Source organism: Emydura macquarii, unplaced genomic scaffold (genome assembly GCF_026122565.2).
Source record: "Emydura macquarii macquarii isolate MOO-44397 ecotype Brisbane River unplaced genomic scaffold, CSIRO-AGI_Emac_v2 contig_3080, whole genome shotgun sequence".
Taxonomy (NCBI): Eukaryota; Metazoa; Chordata; order Testudines; family Chelidae; genus Emydura; species Emydura macquarii.
The window spans coordinates 3,438,181-3,459,112 of NW_027133217.1; the positions used below are offsets into that span (position 1 = coordinate 3,438,181).

Genomic DNA, 20,932 nt, shown 5'->3' on the forward strand with positions numbered 1-20,932 from the left:
GAAAATGATCCTCTCAACACTGTGTGTATTTCGCTAATGTCAATGGTAATTATATGCACATTTCAGGAGGCAAAGCCAGTCCCAGAGATGTCTATTGAATTCCTCCTGCCAGGCTCAGCTCTGTTTGCTAAGGGCTCTATGACGGCTTTTAATGGCACAGCTCCCAGTGCAGGAAATAGGAGGGCAGGTCCCGGGGCCATTCTTGCTGCTTAGGGCTGAGGAGGTAAAAACATTTCCTGGCAACTGGGGGAATGCACAATGGAGCATCAGGGTAACACCTTTTATGAGATGCAGCCTGTGCCCCCACTACCAGGGCCAACCTTGTCCAACACTTGGTGCAGAAGAAAGAAAGGGCCCGGGCCCTGTTTAAGAAGTTCAGTACCGCCAGCAATACTGTCGTTTTTCTCTCTTTGTGATCGGGGTGCTTGTTCTCCCACTCCAGCACATAAGTAACTCCCGTTGGGACCTGAAGGCGCAAGGACAGATTATAGCTGCATTCTGTATGCGCACAAGGGGTGAGGAGAAGAAGGCAGTCCTTTTAGCCCTCTCCCTTCTCCTTTAATGCACCCATGAAGATCCAGCCATGTTCGGCTGCTAAATGGGTGTTAATACCTGCCTAACAGGGTAATAACACTGTGACCCATATTATTTCATGACCAAATCGTCATGACATCTGAATTAGTGCAGAGCTTGTCCAATTTCAAACAAACGTTACGCTAGGAGACTGGGAATCAGCGAGGGAGAGAGACAGACTCTGTGATACGTGGTTAAAAGAAAAAGAAAAGTTAGATAAGATATGACCGGATAAATCACTGTCCATAATAAAGTGTAGGAAAGTGTCTGCTAATATAAGCATGGTTAGAATTTTACTCGTGCTTTTCCTTCCCAGTAAATGGGGTGTTACTGAGCACGGTATCACAATCAGGGTGTTTCTTTTGAATGCATTCCCCATTCTGACCATATACTCTATATTATATTCCATATACTCCAAATCCTACACCCATTCAAGCCTGTGGCAAAAATCCCTTTGGCTTCAGTGGATGCGCCATATAGCTCTATATTAATATTATATATATTTTTAGTATGTGTCATACCAGTTAAAACCTTTCTGATGCCCATAATTTGGCTATGCATGTGCTGGACACAACTAATTTATTTAAATTAATATTCTGGACTCAATTCTGTAGCAAATCCATAGGCGTTCTGTGCCTGGAGAACTGCCGAATCAAGCTCTTTGTCTAGAAATCAAATGCGATTTGTGTTGCAAAAGTACGTGTCCTTTCCTGGGATTTACGCCATCATCTGCGGTCACATCATTTCGATGCTAGGCACACAGGATTTGTCATTTCACAAATGTCTTACAAAGCTGATGATGTAACAGGAAATGGATGGTCGTCCCAGATTGCAATTACACACCTCTGGCTACTCCTGTTTCAGTTAAATGACACAGCCACCCAAAAAGGAGGAGGATTTTCATGGAAAGAGTGGCTAACCCTCTATGCCTCCTGATATGTGACTCCCTTCCAATAATACAAGAGAGAAAGATTTTATTTTGGTCTCGGTACAAAAGCAAAGCCACAGCTTTTCCTGAGAACTGTAAAGGATGTATAATATGCAGTGCAGTTTTTTATCGTAAAGTCTTGAGCTCAGTTTTATTTGCAGTTCCTGGCTACCTTTACCTTATTTAAAACAGCATCAATTCAAAAGCAACCAAACATTTCCAATAGAGTACTAACCAGCAGTATCGGTAACCAATGATTGGGCCCAAGTTACCATTGTGTTACTGCAATTTTATGCCTGCATTATTCCATTGAGATCCGTAGAGGCACCACGGTTTGTTCTGCATTCCCATGCGCAGGAGCTCGCTGGCATTGATTTGGACGGAGTTATGCAGTTGCAACACTTCAGCAATATAGTAATAAACAGCCTACGTGTACATTTGCGTGTCTTGTGGAGCAGTAGCAGGGCAATGGTTATGTGGTGTTGATGTGAACACAGTGGCAAAACGAGGACAGACACATGCATGGAATTAAGCTGCAGGCCACAACTTTTATTAACTTTTAAGACAGGGGAGGGGCCCTGTCCACCCATCACCCATACTCTCCCATACCAGGCATTTAATTGATTCCAGTGAGGGGGTTACAGGACTCCCTATCATATAACCCATAACATGGGGTAGGCTCTCCTCAGCCTAACCCGCCCAGGACTCAGCTCTCTTTGAATCCTATCACCCTCCCCTCCTTGACAGGGACAGAGAGGGAAGCAGGGTGGGAACCTCAGGCTGTGAGGGCAGCAAGGGGTCTCCCTATCACATGAGCCCAAAGCCCATCACCAAAATCCCAGATCTTTTACCTCTGGTAACTGTTCATTTTATCCTTTTCACCAGACTAGAAACCAACCACAAGTTGTGATGAATAAACACCACCACACCGGTACCTCAGATGGGTGCTAAGCGTGTTCCCACTTAATCCACTGTGGGTTGAAGGTGCTGTGAGAAAGGCAAATAACTCCCTGGGTCCTCCACCAGTTGGCCCATGGGAGAAAAAATTCCTTCCTCACCCCCCTAAACTGGCGATCCAATAGAATAGACCTACAGCATCTGTCAGGCCAGGTTCCCATTCATAAGAACCTAAGAACAAAAGAATGGCCATATTGGGTCAGATGAATGGTCCATCTAGCCCAGTATCCAGTCTTCTGACAATGGACAATGCCAGGTGCTTCAGAGGGAATGAATAGAACAGGTAATCATCAAGTGATCCACCCCGTCAGCCATTCCCAGCCTCTGGCAAACAGTAATCCCTGCCTATCCTGGCTAATAGCCTTTGATGGACCTATCCTCCACAAACTTATCTCATTCTTTTTTGAACCCCTTAACAATCTTGGCCTTCACAACATCCTCTGGCTAGAAGTTCCACAGGTTGACTGTGTGTTGTGTGAAGGAATACTTCCTTATGTTTGTCTTAAACCTGCTGCCTACTAATTTCATTGGGTGACTCTTGTGTTATGTGAAAGGGTAAATAATACTTCCTTATTTACTTTTTCCATACCAGTCATGATTTTATAGACCTCTATCATATCCCCCTTAGTCATCTCTTTTCCAAGATAAAATGTCCCAGTCTTATTAATCTCTCCACATATGGAAGCTGTTCCATACCCCTCATCATTTTAGCTACCCTTTTCTGTACCTTCTTCCAATTCCAATATATCTTTTTTGAGATGGGGTGACCAGATCTGCACACAGTTTTCAAGATATGGGTGTAGCAAGGATTTATAAAGAGGCAATATGATATTTTCTGTCTCATTCATTATCCCTTTCCTAATGATTCCCAAATCCCTACTTTGAGTGGGTAGAGAGGGCTGCTGGAATGGAATGGAAGATGCTCCATGCAGCCTCCGCACCAGGTTAAATCCTGGGAGCTGGCCCATCTGCACTTCTCTCCTCCAGATGGCCAATGGGTGCCAGAGACTCCCAGGGGAAGGAGCTACCTACTGTCTATTAGCAAGTGTCTCCCGCCCTTGCTGCTGGGACTGTCCACCTTTCACCGCCAGCCCCATCGAGTTCCCCTATTCATTGATGCAGGTGGGTGGCATTCAGAGTAATATCATTCTTGTATAGTCTTGGGCGGGCAATAACACCCACATACCACAATGGTAGGACTAAATCCTCACCTTCTCTTTCCAGAATTTCTACAAATCCACTGGGCTGCCAGGTGAAAGCCATAGACCTGATACTGCAACACTTACTCACTTGAGTCATCCTTATTCACAGAAGTCGTTCTATTGAAGCCAACAGATCTACTTGCACGAATATGGACAGCTTGCATGAGTAAAGGTTGCAAGTCTGGGCCCTATCTTAGAGTCCAGTAGTTATGAAAATTTTATGCCACTGGCAGAACACTAATAGTATTTCGTAAGGGTAACCAGAAGGCAGAAGCACTGGTATGGACAGTAATCTGGGGGTTGGTCATCTGCATCTTTCTTAAAAAAAAATACCTTTGATTAATAATTTAGCTGAAGATATGAGGGGCCCAGCTCTGAAAGTCACAATCCCCGAATCCTCAGACCCCAGGCTCTTTAGGGTCAAAGTATGGATTTTTCCATCTCGCACAGCAATTTCATTCACAGAGCTGTTCTGAAGGGGAGATCCGTCAAGCCACCACTGTACGTTCTGCACGCCCTGGCGCGAGAGCTCACAGGTGAATGTGGCCGACTCACCCGCAAAGACGTCCGTGTTCTTTAAACCACAAACTATCTCTGCTTCTTTTTCTGTATAACAGAGCAAGAAAATGGGTACCAAGGGAAAACAAAGGATAAACATATACACGTTCCTTCCACAGAACTGAGCTAAACTACAGTTCATAGATTCACAGAGTCTGTGAACTACATTCAAACTGTCCTGCATAAATAAATTTGTCACTTTCATTCAGCTAAACAATGAGATTGATTTTCTTAAAGGGATGTACAACCCAGATTCCAAGTTTGTGTCCCAAGAATATTCTTCACTTGCCTACAAAACAGTGTGTATTTGTTTGGAAATACTATTTCAGTGAGAGAACAGTCTTTAAGAATTTTGTGATCAGTTCATGTTTTGGTGTCCAGCATGGTGTCATCTGCACTGATACTGTAAACTCTTTATGCCAGGGATCTTCCCTGTGATTTACATACGGTGTATACTTAAAATACTATAAAATAATTATAATAATAATAAACAACATGGTATTCAATGTCTTCACAGCAGTCACTCTAAGCAAATAGTAATTTAAGCAGGTGGTGTTATACCATTTTACAGATAGTATGGTCATGGTCTTTGAACTCCATTATATTATAAATATTGGTCCAAATTCAGGCTTGGCATAAAAGTGTGCAACATTATTGAAATCCCGAAAGAAATTGGTGGAGTTGCACCTACTTACACCAGCACTAAATCTGGCCTGTTGACCGAAGAAACACCTGATTGAATTCAACCAGAAATGTGAGATCATTTGAAATAATTTATTCTTACCTTGTACGTACACAGAACCTGTGATCATCTCATATCCAGTGCTACAGGTGTAGGGACCACAGTCCTCAGGCTTTAGGTCATGAATAATTAACTCCACATTGGTGCCATTCTGCCGCATCTCATACTTGTCACTGGGATGAAGTAGCAGCCCTCCTTTCCTCCACTCAACAGGAGCATCAGGTTTGGAGATCTCACACTGCAGGACAGCTGTTCCCTGTTCCTCTGCCTCTATGTTATGTAGCCCTTCTTTAAAAAGCACGGGTAACTCTGCAGTGGAGAAGCAAGCACTGTAGTGATAATGTTCAAATGTGAATTACTGAGGCTCTACCATTCCATTAATCACAGTTCCCCTTCTGGCAACCTTTCTCTTGGTAGCGTCCATTTCTCTGAACCACAGTTAGGAAACTGAAAATGCTAACCCATTATAGTGCTTCAAGTTTCGCTATGGCCAAAGCCCCACAGGGAAAAAATAGTAACAATAGATTGTTGCTGCTCAATGCAGGGCTTCTGTGAATTATGGCTTTTTAAAAAGGGCCTGTACTTGGCCTTTATTTTAATACCCACAATTTCGTGCCTACAATCAACTCTACGCACAAAGATGCAGATGTAAATGATAGCATTTGGACGTCTAACTATTGGAATTGCATGCATAATGCAACAGCCCTGGGTCAGTCATCGGTAACAGATATTGAACCCAGCACCCTTGGATCTAGACACAGGAGCCTCTATTGTCTGAGCTAAATGAGGCTAACTCTATTAGCTCACACCAGTAGCAAACTCATAAACCTCTAATGGCTGAGCCACAAGAGGGAAACAGAGCATGACACTGTGTAAGTGTGGGTTATGCAGGCACAATCAGGCATAGTGGTTGCCATTTCTAAGTCAATATTTGCTAACTGTTAACATTCAGCAGCATGGCACAGGCAGCAATATTCCCCCATTCCAAATATAGGGAAATACTCTTTATTTCAGATATTGTCACATAGTAACGGTTGGCAAATGTCCATTTCATAAGAGCTATAGTTTATGCCTACAGTCAACAGTATCTGCAATTTTATTCCAGCAGCTGACTGTGAGATCAAAATTGCAAGTGCAAGAATAGAAATAGTTTTCAAAACGTTTGCTCCACCATGTACAAACAACTGTGTAGTGGCACACTGTATCATTGTTATATTAAAATGGGATTTGCTGGCTGATAAACATTAAAGAGAATTCATCAGTAAAACTTCCATTTCACCGATTTTGGAGGACAGCCATGGCCTTTATGACTATTTACCACAAATCAAGCCTCTTCCTACCTTTTACTAGGAGTGCCGCAGTGGTTTGTTGATCTCCTGAATCACATGTGTACTCCCCAGCATCCTGAAGTTCCACATCATAAATAAACAGCTCAACAAACGTCCCCTCTTGCCGGAGCTCATACTTGTCACTTGACTGAAGCGGCACATCTCCTTTCCTCCACTCAACTGGAGCGCTTGGTTTTGTCAGCTCGCAGCGCAGTGCAGCTGTGCTCCCTTCCTCGACTTCCTCGTTTTGGAGCCAACGTTTGAAAAGCACAGGTAAGGCTAAAAGCATGCATTAAGCAAAACAAGAGAGGAGGTTTTGGTGGTTTTTTTAAATGTACTGATAGCTTGAAAAATAATGGAATTCCTAAGGTTAACGGGCCAAATTCTGCCTGCATTTCCTCCCAGTCAGGGTGTAGAAATGTAAAGCATGGACAGAACCTGGCCTACAGTCATGTCAGAATTGTTGCCAGTTCTCTGGTATATCAACTATTTGTTGAAGCTGGTAATATAAAGTGTTGTGAAGTAGTTTGTATTGGGGGATGATTTAATACCTGTGTCTTAACAAGTCATTCAAAGTGATGAAGGGATTCCAGTTGGTTTTACATAATATTGGTCAAATTTCAGTACTGTAAAAATCAGAACAATGTCTGATTCGAGTCCAGGTTCAATTTATCTGAACCTCCAAAGTCTGGGTAGTGAGGTCTGAATAAGTGGTTCCAGTTTTGACCTCTCTCTATTGGTCAAAAATCTCTACTAGCCAAATTTGGTTTTGCAAAGTTTTGTCAATCACATCTGGGGTTTCCAAAACCAAAATAAGAACCAGGGGCATTTTGGACTGGAGCTCTATTTATCTGAAACACAAGATAGTTTTAACCACTTCTTTAAAAAAAAAGAGAGAGAGAGAGAGAGAGCGCAACTAAAATTGTTCAACAAACCATCATTTCATTTACAATAGTTACAAGAGGCTTGTTTTTAAAGAGCAATGCTATGATTCTAAATGTAGTCCATTTTTAAGGTAAAATTGCTGATTGCACTTACATTCAATAATCTCTATCACTGCAGACCTGAGTAAAAATCAGAATTTCTGTCCTGTGGCAAATTCTGACATTTCAGCATTTGTTTTTATCCTGAATTGGAGTGCAAACTCAAAACAGTGAAATTTTTTGTGGAACAAAAAGTTCTGAAAAAAATTGATTTGGAAATATCAGAATGTCATTTTTACATTTTCAACCAAAATTAAATATTTTGACATTCCCAAATCAAAACATTTTCTTTCAAGTCATGTCAGTATCAAACTACATCAGTCTAAGGTGCCATGCTGTGTCATGCCCTCATTCTTCCTTATTGGCTGAGTTTCTGGCAGGACTACAGCTCCCATGATTTAGTGGAGTCTTGTGACTCTCATGATGGCTCAATTAAAGGGGAGACCATGGTGTATCATGGGAGATATAGTTCAGCTAGGAAGCCCAGCCTACAGGAGAGGATGGGAACATGACGCACCCAAACTACAACTTCCATGAAGCACCATAGCTCCTTAGACAGATGCAGTTTAATGTTGACCAACCTGAAATGAAATATTTAGTTTAGATTTTCCCATCAGAAAACCAAAATTTCAGCAAATTTTCCTATGGAAAAATTCCCATTTTGCAGAAACTGCACATCTCTCAAAAAATCATCTTGACAGAAAATTCCTAATTAGTTCTAATAACAATTACTAAAGTCAAGATTGTTTTTTCAACCAAAAAAAAAAAAAAAATGAAATCCTCAAATGCGAGAGGAGCAATCCCAGAGAACAAACACCTTCAGTCATAAAACAATACCATTTTATGAATGACTTCAGAGTTTGGCGCTCTGGAGACACCTTCTCACCTTGAACATCTAATCTGGCAGTGGTCTTCCTGTCAACTGTATTACAGCTATACTCCCCTGAGTCCTCAGGTTTTAAATCATGAATGAGCAAAGTATGGACAGTTCCATCCTTCTTGATTTCAAACTTCTTACTGGACTTGATTACAGACGAAGCTTTCTTCCATTCCACTGGGACATTGGGCTTGGATAACTCACAGCATAGTTTTGCAGTGTCACTCTCTTGCAGTTCCTTGTTCTCAAGCAACTTTACGAATATGGCCGGAGCAACTGTGCAAAGGGGAATAGAAGCATTGCTGCACATGTATAATCAGGCATGTAGTTAGGGAACTCTTCAATGTATGGTGTCATAAGAAATGCATAGCAGCTCAAGATTTAATTCCCAGATATCATGTTTCCACACACAGGATCCCAATTTAAAACAGTCAAATGTAAGGTTACACATATAGGAACAAAGAATGCAGGCCATACCATCAGAACAAGGAACTATATCCTGGAAAGACATGACTCGGAAAAGATTTAGGGATCACTGAAACCGATACTGGAAGACTGAGTCCAGTTCCAATGTCCATGTTTTTAAAAAAATCAATGTTGAAAAATTGGAGAGGGTGCAGAGAAGAACCCCGAAAATGATTCAAGGGCTAGAAAAAAACCACCTTTCAGTGAAAGACTTCAAGAACTTAGTCTGTTTAGCTCAGTGGTTCTCAACCTGTGGCCCAATCAGCACACAGCTGCAGCCCATGTGACATCCTCAGGGCCATATAGGTAGTATATGCATATATAGTGTGGATGTGGCCCATATAACACATCCCACAGTGGTAAATAGACTGAGAAGCACTGGTTAAGCTTATCAAAAAGAAGATCGAGAATTGACTTGATTAGAGTGTATAAATACCTTCACCGCAAGAAAACACCTGTATTAAAACACTCTTTAATCTAGGCAAGAAAGGCATAACAAGAATGAATTGCTGAAAGTTAAAACCAGATGCATTCAAATTGGGCATAAGGTACAAATTTAACAGTGAGGGGGATTAGCCACTGAAACAAACTACCAAGAAAAGTGACGGATTCTCCATCTCTTGAAGTCTTCACATCAAGACTTGCCTTTCTGGAAGGCATGCTTTAGTCTCACACAAGTTATTGGGCTCAATATTGGAGTAACTGGATGAAATTCTCTGGCTTTTGTATACAGGAGGTCAGACCAGATGATCTAATGGTTCCTTCTGGCCTTAAAATCTACACATCTGTTGACTCTCTCTCTCCTCCTTGTTGCCACCCAATGGACCACAATAAAAGCAGCTAAAAATAAATTAAAACTTTCCTACTATTGATTTTCCTAGTAAGCCCTTGTGATGGTTGCCGCAGTGATGTTATACTATTGTGAATTGGAGAGGAGGTTTCTGCAAGACCATCTTTTGGTTTGGATGTGGTCCATGCTGTGAACAAGGTTGTGAACCCATGGAGTGTAGTAAAAGTCCCTCGCTCTTCCAATGAAAGATCGTTCCCTACAGTACGTTTTCTAGTGAAGCATGGATTTGGGTGGAGAGGAGAGAATGGGAGGAGACCACACAATGGTCCTGATTCTGATGATTCACCATGATTTTACACCAATATGGTGTGACATCACAATCAAACTCTATGAAACAGAAGTTTTGGAGTTAAAAACACACAGATCATAATGTATCAGAATCTGCACTTACATCAGTGTAAAACTGGTATAACTGAAATCAGAACTGAGCCCTATATTTGTACTGTGAAACTAGATAAAAGAAAAACAAACACGGTGACACATGGTGCTGACCGACCTTTATGATTGTTTTTTATTTTGCACCATCACATGAAGGGCTTCGTACAGCTTGTAAAAGAAAGAGCAGTAGTATCCAACGTCATTGTAAGTGGGAGGCTTATAGAAAATTGCTTGAGTGTGATGGTGAACGTACACAGAATTTTTTTTTTAAAAAAACCTCTTATAGAACGGAAGCAATACTTATCCCAAGGGGGTGGTTTGCTTACCTTGGACTGTTAGCTGTGCCTCCGAGGTATGCTGCCCCACTCTGAAACTGACAGAACCAGTGTCTTCTAGTGTCACCCTCCTGAGGGTCAAAGTGTGACACTTCCCTTGGACTGCGATCTCGTTCATTTCATTGGGCTGGAGAGGCACACCCCCCAGGTACCACTGCACGTCCCGAGCTTTCTCCCGAGACACCTTGCACTTGAACACTGCATCTTCTCCTTCATATAATGAGAGGTCCTTCAGCACCTCCACTATGGTTGCTCCTGGTTCTTTGATAGAAAAAGCCAAAACTGTTTTTAAGCCATTTTCAAACATCTCGCCCCATTTTTAAACTTTTTATTAGATTTTTATTTGTAAGGCAACTCATGCCCAAGGGACTCTGGGTACTTAAAACAATATTATACATTCAATATACAAACATTTCTAATAAAAAGATTATACATTGTAGTTAAATAATAGTCATGGGAAACCCTAGAACCCCTCAAGGCCCTGTCCTGAGCCCACTGAAATCACTGGCCAAATTCCTCTTCATTCTACTGGGCGCAGGACCACGTATAGTGGGATTTCCCCCTAGGTTGCTGTAGAACTCTATTTTGTCACGGTGCCGCTATCCTGATTTTAAACGGAATCCAGATACTTCCAACAGCATTGATCAAAAGCCAGTTCAAATCCTACCTTTCACACACACGGCTGCAGTGGTTTGTTGGTCTCCTGTATCACAGATGTATTCCCCAGCATCAGCCTCTTTCAGGTTACGAATTGTCAGCTCAGTCACAGGGCCGGCTTGATTCATCTTGTACTTGTCACTTGGTTGCAGAACTTTCCCTGCTTTCTTCCATTTCACAGGGGCATTGGGTTTAGAGAGCTCACAGGTCAGGGTGATGGTTCCCCCCTCTTCTGCTTGCTGGCTTTGGAGTGGTTGTATAAAAAGCACTGGCAAAGCTAAACCAAGATAAAGAGAGAAACACATTTACACTTCATTAGTGACTCTCTTCCTGACTTTCTGATATGAATTTGCCCTTGCTTTACAGTGGTCTTCTAGTTTTCATATACAACTCTAAACATTTTGACCATTTTCCACCAGAATTACAGAGCCACAGGCACAACGTACTCATTCATTTCACATCAACATTAGCAGCTGTCTCCTGATAGACTGGTAGGTCTAAGTGGAGTTTACATGAAATCCCAGTCCCCTGTAACATATTTCTTTAGATCATGTTGCAAAATACATTTTTAAAAACCCACATGGGAAACAAATGCAGAGCAGCTTTGAAAGCCGGACCCCACAAAGAAATGAGAACTGGGATTATTTGTGTTGATTGATAGCACAGATGGGTACTTCGGTATGATTTAGAGATGGGCTTCCGGGTTTTGGTTTGGAACACAAATAAGTTTGGGAGCTTAGTTCCTGAATTTTGGGTCAGCCTGTTACTATGGAGGTGTCCTAATGGTTGCAGGGTTAAAGTGGAGATTTGCATGGTAGGGAAATGTGGTTCTGAGAGTGTCTGGGGAGCTAATGGGGATGGTTGATGGATGCCTGTAAGAGGGGAAGGAGGGTTCGGAGGATGCCTGGGGTGGACGTGAGGAGGGATGGCTGCCTCTGAGGGGCAGCTGAGTAACGGCTGGTGTGAGGTTTTTGGGGTATCTGTGTTTGGGGGTTGCCTGTGTGGAGGGGAGAGTGGACTGCCCTCACTTTTTGTGCTACTGCCTCCCCCTGGCTGCTGCTCCATGGAGCCAGCAGAGGACCAGGAAACATTCGGTGGGTTGTGCAACAGACAAGCTGCTTGAAGATCAAGCCACAGAGCAGCCCCTGGATGCCGTCTCTTTGTCTGCAGCACAATTGGATACACAGGAACCCAACTGGGCTGCAGGCAGGCATGAAACCAAGTGGTATGGAGTGAGGGCTGTACGTGAGAGTGTCATGAGAAACACATGACACTTAACAGCTTTTGGCTCAGGGGGACTGGGCTCACTGGCCCAGTGTCCCTGACTCTAGTATCGTGTGGGCCACTGATACATTTACCCTTATCCATCATCAAGGCAAATCCCAAAGGGAAGTAGCCTCCTTGCAGATCCATCACCACCTGGACTGATCTCTAGCTAGATCCTTAAAACTGGTTGGCTGGTCTATGTCAGTCACTGGCAATCTTAGCACGCCACCAAAGCTTTTCGTGACCCTACAATCGCTGGCCACATAGCAGCATTCCTTGCTTAATATGCCTCATAATTCATTGGTCTTCCATCTCAGTAATGTGACTGTTACATTCCAGAGGGGTAGCCGTGTTAGTCTGTATACAGTAAAAACAACAAGAGTCCTTAAAGACTAACAAATTTCTGCAGGCATAAGCTTTCGTGGGCTGCAACCCACTTGTATACCTCCTATCTGTGGTTTCCACTTCATGCATCTGACGAAGTGGGTTGCAACCCACGAAAGCTTATGCCCGCAGAAATGTGTTAGTCTTTAAGGTGCTACAGGACTCTCGTTGTTATGACTGTTAACACTTAAACTAAACTAGAAATAGCTAAAAGGAGATATAACGTTTTTGTCACCTTTTACCAACAAGGATGCTGTAGTCTGCTGGTCGCCAGAATCACAAGAGTAGTCCCCAGTGTCTTTCAGCTGTAAGTCATGAATTAAGAGTTCCACAGTAGATCCTTTCTGTCTCATCTCATACTTGGCACTAGGTTGGAGCAGGACTGAACCCTTTCTCCATTTCACGGGTGCATTGGGTTTTGAGAGTTCAGCATACAGGATGACAGAAGAGCCCTCCTCAGCTTCTTGGTTCTGGAGTTTTTGTTCAAAAAGTGCTGGAATGGCTGGTTCCATAGAGGAAAAAATAAAAGGGTCAAGTATCATGCCATTCAGTACATCCACTCACAGTACGAATGTATCTGGATTTGCTTGGTATCACAAGCAACACTTGGAATACGGAGTCAATATCGTAGTCAGGCAAAACTGGTGAACACTTTTCATGTGAAAAAATTTCCATGTGAAATCTGGAAACATTTAATTTCACTTGAACTTTGCAACCTGCTCTTTGCCGTAGCATATCAATATTACAGGTAAAATAATACAGGCACAAAAGCAAACTATCCCGACGAAAAGAAAAAATAGGAAGAAGAAGAAGCCAATATGGCTGCATTAGGAATTCTATAATGACTTGAAAATCATAAAGGAATCCTACGAAAAGTGGAAATATGGACCAATTGCTACAGATGAATACAGAAGTATAGCACGAGCATGTAAGGACAAAATCAGGAAGACTAAAGCACAAAATGAGTTACACCTAGCAAAGGACATAAAAGGCAGTAATAAGAGGTTCTATAAACACATTAAGAGCAAGACAGAGAAGAAGGAAAGTGTAGGATCATTACTGAACAGGGAAGGAGTTCTAATAATGGATGACACCAAAAGCCTGAGGTGTTTAATGCCTATTTTGCTTCAGTCTTCAATGAAAAAGTTAACTGTGACCAGATGCTTAACACAAATAATATTAACAAAAATGGGGAAGGAACATAAGCCAGAATAGGGGAAGAATAGGTTAAAGAGTATTTAAATAAGATAGATGTATTCAAGTCTGCAGGGCCTAACAAAATCAACCCTCAAGTATCTAAGGAGCTACCTGAAGGAAACTCAGAACTGCCAGCCATTATTTTTAAGAACTCATGGAGAATGGATGAGGTCCCAGAGAACTGGAGAAGAGCAAACATTGTTCCCTTTTTTAAAGCCAGAGGCTAAGAAGACACAATCAATTAGAGACAAGTCAGCCTAAGTTTGATAATTGGAAAGATACTGGAACAAATTGTTAAACAATTAATTTGTAAGCACCTAGAGAATAATAATAGATTAATAAGTAATAGCCAACATGGATTTGTCAAGAACAAATCATGCCAAACCAACCTAATTTTCTTCTTTGACAGGATTCCTGGCCTAGTGTATGAAAGGAAGCAGTAGATATGATATATCTTGATTTTAGTAAGGGTTTTGACATAGTCCTACATGGCATTTTCATAAGCAAACTAGGGAAATGTGTTCCAGATGAAAGTACTATAAAATGGGTGCATAACTGGTTGAAAGATCTTACTGAAAGAGTAGTTATCAATGGTTTGCTGTTAAACTGGCAGGAGATATTTAGTGGGGTCCCAAAGGGATCAGTCCTGGGTCTGGTACTATTCAATATTTTCATTCACGACTTGGATAATGGAACGGAGAATATGCTTATAACATCTGTGGATGACACTAAACTGGGAGTGGTTGCAAGCACTTTGGAGGACAGGATTAGAATTCAAAATGACCTTGACAAATTGGAGAACTGGTCCAAAATCAACAAGATGAAATTCAATAAAGGCAAATATAAAGTACTACACTTAGGAAGGGAAAATCAAATTCACAAATACAAAATGGGAATAACTGGTTAGACAGTAGTATTGCTGAAAAGGATATTGGGGTTATAGTGAATCACAAATTGAATACAAGCCAACAATGTGATGCATTTATGAAAAAAGCAAATATCATTTGCTGGCGTATTAACAGAAGTGTCACATGTAAGACATGGGATGTAATGGTCCTGCTCTCCTCAGCACAGTTGTGTCCAGTTTGAGGCATCACACTGTGAGAAAGATGTGGATAATTGGGAAAAAATCCAGAGGACAGCAACAAAAATGATAACAGGCTTAGAACACCTGACCTATGAAGAAAGATTTTTTTTTTAATGGGCATGTTTAGTCTTAAGAAAAGAAGACTGAGGGGGAACCTGATAACAGTCTTCAAATATGTTAAGGACTGTTATAAAGAGGATGGTGATCACCTGTTTTCCATGTCCACTGAAGAGAGGACAAGAAGTAATGGGGTTAATTCGTAGCAAGGGAGATTTCCGTTAGATGTTAGGAAAAAACTTTCTAAGGGTACACCTACACTGGAATAGATGACCCGTGGCATGGCCATGAGTGGCCTGGGTCAGCTGACCCAGACTTGCAAGACTCAGGCTGCAAGGCTAAAAATTGCTGTGTAGATGTTCGGGGTAGGTCTGGAACCTCTACTCTGGGACCCTCCCTCACTGCAGGGTCCCAGACCTTGGGCTCCAGCCGTAGCTCAAATGTCTACACTGCAATTTTACAGGCCCAGAGCCTGAGTCCCGCAAGCCTGAGTCAGCTGATCCAGACCAGCCATGGGTGTTTAACTGTCATGTAGATGTACCCTAACTACCTGGATAGTTAAGTACTGGAATATGCTTCCAAAGGAGGTTGTGGAAGCTCCATCACTGGATATATTTAAGAAGAGGTTAGATCAACACCTGTCAGAAATGGTCTAGGTACACTTGGTCCTGCCTCAGTGCAGGAGGCTGCGTTGGATGACCACTCAAGGTCCCTTCCAGCTATCTTTCTAGGATTCTATATCATATATTTGAGTCAAAATGGTATATGTTACTCACTCTTGGCCCAAAATAATAATAATAATAATATTACAATTTGGATACTGAAAAATTCCCACTGAAATATTATTTCTATTTTAAGGAGGGGGAACATTAGGCATCTGGGTGATTGACTTTTGTGGCACTGGAGTTTAGTGGAGTAGGCATGTGGATGAGAATCAGATTATCTGGGTTCTAATTTTAGTCTAAGTCTTTTACTATGTGAGCACAGACAAATCGTTTAGGCCTTTCACGTCAAAAGAATTCACTAATTTGGGGTGACTCAATGTTTGGGTGTCCACTTTAGACACCCTAGATCTGAGTTTCACTCACCCTGAACTTTAGCCCTATTGACTTCCTGTGTACAGCTAAAACTATTAATATCGATCGTATCATTTTGACATCTGTGTAATTCTATTGACTTCAGTGGAGTTGTTCCTGTAAGACAAAGCAACATCAGCACCACTATCTTTCCTCGCATAATACATTTTTTTGGCGTATATTGACTAAGGCCAATGCAACAGAGAGCTCAATGTCAGGATTCAGGTGACAGAATAATCACTGGGCTCAACAGAGAGGAACAATGAAATTCTACGGCCAGAGTTATACAGGAAGTCTGACTAGACGGTCTCTTCTAGCTTTAAAATCTACGAATCTATGAACAGGGTTGAGGCCCAGAGATGGACTAGAAGAGGGCCTCCCAAATGAGGAATGAAGTTCATTGACAGGGACGTACTGGAGTGGTTTGCAAAGCATTTACTCAGAGTAAGCCTAGCTCTCCAGCCAGTACCTGCTAGTCCCTTACTTTCATGATATAAATGATGATAGTAACCAAATAAAATACCCATCCTTGCACGTGTATATATACCTATCAAACGGAAGTTTCCACTTCATGCATCCGACAAAGTGGGTTTCTACCTACGAAAGTTTATGCCCAAATAAATTTGTTTGTCTTTAAGATTCCACAGGACTCTTGCTGTCTTGCAAATAAGATATGAAAGTGGATATACATACACAGTAACAGCTTTCTATCACTGTTTTTAGTGCATAGGCACACAGAGAATTCATTATGGAGCCATTACCACTGTAACGTGCAACATCCAATGGAAATAAATCACTACCTTGTACTAGACATAAAAACCATTTAACGTAACTCCTGAAAACAGGAAACTAGATCCTCAGCAGATGTACATCAGCATAGCGCCCCTGAATTCAAAGGATCAGCTGAAGATCTGGCCCAGTGTATCTGATAGAAGTAGGGCTCTGCTTCTTAACTGGAGAAAACATCTCATTTAAAAAATATTCAAAAACCTACCTTTGACAGTTAAAGTGGCCGTTGTTTGCTGATTTCTGTTATCACAAGTATATTCGCCCGAATCTTCCGGCTTTACATTATAAATCTTTAATGTATGGATTGTCCCCTCTTGCCTGATTTCGTATTTGGAGCTTGGAGAAATCACCTGGGAGCCCTTCCGCCACTCCACTGATACACTGGGCTGAGAGATCTCGCATGCCAGGACAGCTGTAGCATCCTCCTCCAATTCTGTGTTCTTCAGAGTCTCTTTAAAGACTGGAAGTGGTGCTGAAATTATAAATGTATGGAGGATGGAATTTCAAGAGCTTGTGATTACCCTAGTCTATCTTCAAGATTCTGCTTTTGACAGTACGTTGCCAACCCATCAGCTCTGAGCTCCTTATAATGCCATGTCCCCATAATAACTGGCTTGCAAATGACACAATGGAATGTTTAGATACTAAAAAGTGTTTTAACTTCTATGAAGGTTTTGTAAGACTATTTTTAAGCAAAAGCCCGCATTTTGGACTTAGTGACCTGATAACATCTCTTAAAATGATTGTATTGTAATGAAGCATTAATCAAACTTGTTGCACATATTTTGGCTGGTTTCAGTGTCATGGTTAATAAGTATGGGAAAGGAATATGATTTGATTTTGTAAGTGCAAAGTTCATTACAGCTACAAAGGGGCATTCAGGGAGAGAATGGTACTAAGAAATGGAGAAAAGAAGGGATTTATCAAAATCCTGATATTAACCATCCGGGGTAATCTAATTTGATAACAGCAGTTCCACTACTGTATATGGATAACACCTTGATAAGCTGCACTCCATTCAGTTTCCAGGCCATCTTAATGTTGTTTAATCTCCTCAAACCAGATTCTCACTCAGCCCATGGAACTTGTTACCTTTTACTGTGAGCTCTGCGGTGGACATGTATGGTCCCACTCGGAAAGTGATGGTGCCAGTATCCTGCTGAGTGACCTTCCTCAATTTAAGTATGTGAATCTTGCCTTTTTCAACAGAGATCTCATTCATTTCATTGCTCTGTAGCGCAACGTCCTGTAGCTTCCACTCCACGTTCCTTACGTTGTCATGAGAAACCTTGCATTGAAAAATAGCATCTTCTTCTTCAAACACCACCACACTCTTCAGGCCACTGATTATGGTCACGTCAGGCTCTACAAATGTTGCAGTGTCCATTAGTGAAAGAAGAAAAGGCAGCACATGGACCAAAAACACAAGAGGTTCCAAGCGGCTCATCACAATTCTAGAAAACTGTTCTGTTCTATTTGGGTTCTGACAGCATATTCATCATGTTGCTATCTGAGCACTTTCTAGTAGTGCATTAACGGACATGGCTAACATCTTTCACATGTGGCGCTCTCTCTCTCTTCCCCTCTCCAAGGAGAAAATTGTGTATGTGGGGTTTTTTTAAATAATAAGTGATGTGCTACATGTTTATATTATTAAAGGCAGCTTGTATTGCATTTGGAATGGAAACTAATGAGGTGGGAAGTAATTTTTAGATATTGTGGGAGTTTGATCCAGGGTTTTGGGCCAACCCACAAGAAAGCGCTGTCACCTGTCGTGACACTTCAGTGATTTCACACTTGTCCTATTCAGTTACCATGGGACCTGAAGAGCTGATATTATCTCGTGACAACTCTTTTACTCCATGTACGTTTTGAAGATGAAAAACTGTATTATATGTAGTAACTATTATGATGTTGTGAAATCTCATCATCTTGTACTGAAAATCAGCCCTTAGTAAACGACTCTTACCTTTCACGGTCAGCATTGCAGAGGTCACGTGATCCCCAGCAATGCAGGAATACTGTCCGGAGTCTTTAGGCTCCAGGTGTTGAATACATAACTCATGAATGGTACCATCCTGTCTGATTCCATACTTGGAACTTGACTGAAGCACCATCCCATCTTTCCTCCACTCTACTGTAGCTTTCGTTATTGTGACCTCACACTGTAGCTTGACCATTCCGCCTTCTTCCACTTCCGCATCCTTTAGCTGTTGATTGAACTGAGGTTTGATGGCTGTGGAGCCAAGAACAGTCAATAGACAATGCATTAGCTAAGTGGCTGCCTGAAGAAAGATTAACCCAGGTACAATCCAACACAAGGAGGCTGGCTGCCTTGGGCCTCATGCTGCACAACAAATATGCATTTAATAATCTCAGAGGCAAATAAATAATTTGCAATCCTGGTACAACGAGAAAGGCAAGGTCAGCACGGTTTCCCTAAAGATTTTATCCCACACAAAGTCCAGGGTTTTTTTCATAAGGATCTCTATTATGAGCCTTCCTGTGATGTAGAAGATAGCATTAGGAGTCAGGATGCACTATTAGCATCTATTCTAAAAACAGAAACCCATTTCATCAGAGTTTAAGATGCATCTGACGAAGTGGGTTTCTGTCCACAAAACCTTATGTCCAAATAAATTTGTTAGTCTTTAAGCTGTCCGAGAACTCTCGTTTTGCTGAAAACAGACCAACACGGCTATCCCTCTGGAACTCTAAAACCAGAGTATCCTCTTCTTACTAACACCAGTGTAACCCCATTGACCTTCCTGGAATTACTCCCGATTTACACTAACTTAAATAAGAGAAGAATCAGGACTTGAACACGTGTTCTGGTGCACCACTATCTTCTCAAAATCCTTAGACTCTCAACAACAATCCCTTGCAGAAGATGTAACACTATTGTACTATGTGCGTTCCAACCAACCATAGCACTGCTTGGGCCAAAGAACAAATTCCATCCAACTACTTGGGACTACAGACACTGAACTGTTAGGAGAGTAGGTAATTACGTGACTAGCCACCCACTTTATTTTTGTTTTGTTTAAATGCTGAACGTTTCCATGATTTGCACTGCAGTTTATTAAAGATGAAAAGTAGGAATTAAAAGTGCTTCTATAACTTGTTTATTCTTAATGACTCTATTGATGCGCCAGACTAGAAAATGACCCAAGCTGCCAGATCTGAAGAATTAACAGTTGTTAAAAATCACAGAGCCCTCATATATGTGTATATTTTTGCAATTATTAATGCTTGAGGAGGTGCTTATAATGCATGGCATCCATGCATCCTAACAGGCTTTCCACAAAGGTCCTTCCATAATTTACTTTTGTGCATTTGGATTCATGGCTTTGTATCTGCTTTTCTCTCATTCATCTTATTTCGAATTTGATGGATTCACAAAGCAATTCAGAGTAACGTCTATAAAATTTCACGATCATGTTTTTAAACTTTGCTCCAGTTGGGGCAATGCTAACCATTCACTCGGAGCGTTGCTGTGCTCTGCTGGTCTCCAGTATCACAGGTGTAATCAGAGGTGTCTTCTGGTTCTGTGTTATGGATCACAAGTTCAGCTATAAGCCCCTCTAATTTCATTTCGTATTTGGCACATGGAAAGATGTCCATGGTGCCCTTCCTCCATTCCACAGAAGCCGTGGCCTTTGTCAGCTCACACTGGAGATTTACTGTAGCTCCTTCTTCCACCTCCTTGTCCTTGAGCTCCTTTTTGAAAAGAACTGGGAGGGCTAAAAGGAAAGGGAAAAAACCAGGGGCATTTATTTAACCCCAAATCAAGTACTAGTTAACATAACCAGACTCTGACCTTGTGACAAATGTAGCAACTGGTTTTTGAAAATACCGCCAAAGTCACTATCATAGAACGAATACTACCAATTTGGCAACTGATTCTATTCTATTCAAAAGAGGCGGACTGAAATTCTAAAGTCTCCGTCAAGTAGTCGTTGACTTTGTTCGTTCTTTGGTTGAGTTCTTTGAGCAAAATTAACTTTGAACCTATCCTAGAGACATGTTGGCGTTTAAAACTGAATCTTCATAGGGCCGTATCTTTGGGAAGTCCCATGTTGGCCTCCTTCTAGTAACTAGATGGAGAACTTTGTTTTAGTTTAGTATTTGAGAGGACATCAGTTGGGTATCAAGACAAATGTCCAGTGTCATTATGTTCAATCACTGCAGAGTTCCTCTCTTAAACTCTTCCAAACTTATGGGAAAGTTACTCATGTTACAA

General features: G+C 41.6%; 1 protein-coding gene across 19 annotated transcripts in view; it reads right to left on the bottom strand.

Moving 5' to 3' along the window:
* OBSCN (obscurin, cytoskeletal calmodulin and titin-interacting RhoGEF) overlaps positions 1 to 20,932 on the bottom strand; it is a 276,095-nt gene that overhangs the window by 115,141 nt on the left and 140,022 nt on the right. For 16 of the 19 annotated variants that reach the window (XM_067530494.1, XM_067530493.1, XM_067530487.1 and 13 more), the window contains 11 exons: positions 20,166 to 20,432; positions 18,659 to 18,925; positions 17,782 to 18,054; positions 16,895 to 17,161; positions 12,719 to 12,985; positions 10,844 to 11,110; positions 10,168 to 10,437; positions 8,158 to 8,424; positions 6,301 to 6,567; positions 5,003 to 5,269; positions 3,994 to 4,266 (listed from right to left, as the gene is read on the bottom strand). In XM_067530494.1, coding sequence (XP_067386595.1) covers positions 3,994 to 4,266; positions 5,003 to 5,269; positions 6,301 to 6,567; positions 8,158 to 8,424; positions 10,168 to 10,437; positions 10,844 to 11,110; positions 12,719 to 12,985; positions 16,895 to 17,161; positions 17,782 to 18,054; positions 18,659 to 18,925; positions 20,166 to 20,432 — 2,952 coding nt within the window. The remainder of the gene's footprint in view (positions 1 to 3,993; positions 4,267 to 5,002; positions 5,270 to 6,300; positions 6,568 to 8,157; positions 8,425 to 10,167; positions 10,438 to 10,843; positions 11,111 to 12,718; positions 12,986 to 16,894; positions 17,162 to 17,781; positions 18,055 to 18,658; positions 18,926 to 20,165; positions 20,433 to 20,932) is intronic. The other 3 variants (XM_067530486.1, XM_067530484.1, XM_067530492.1) reach the window with 2 other exon arrangements.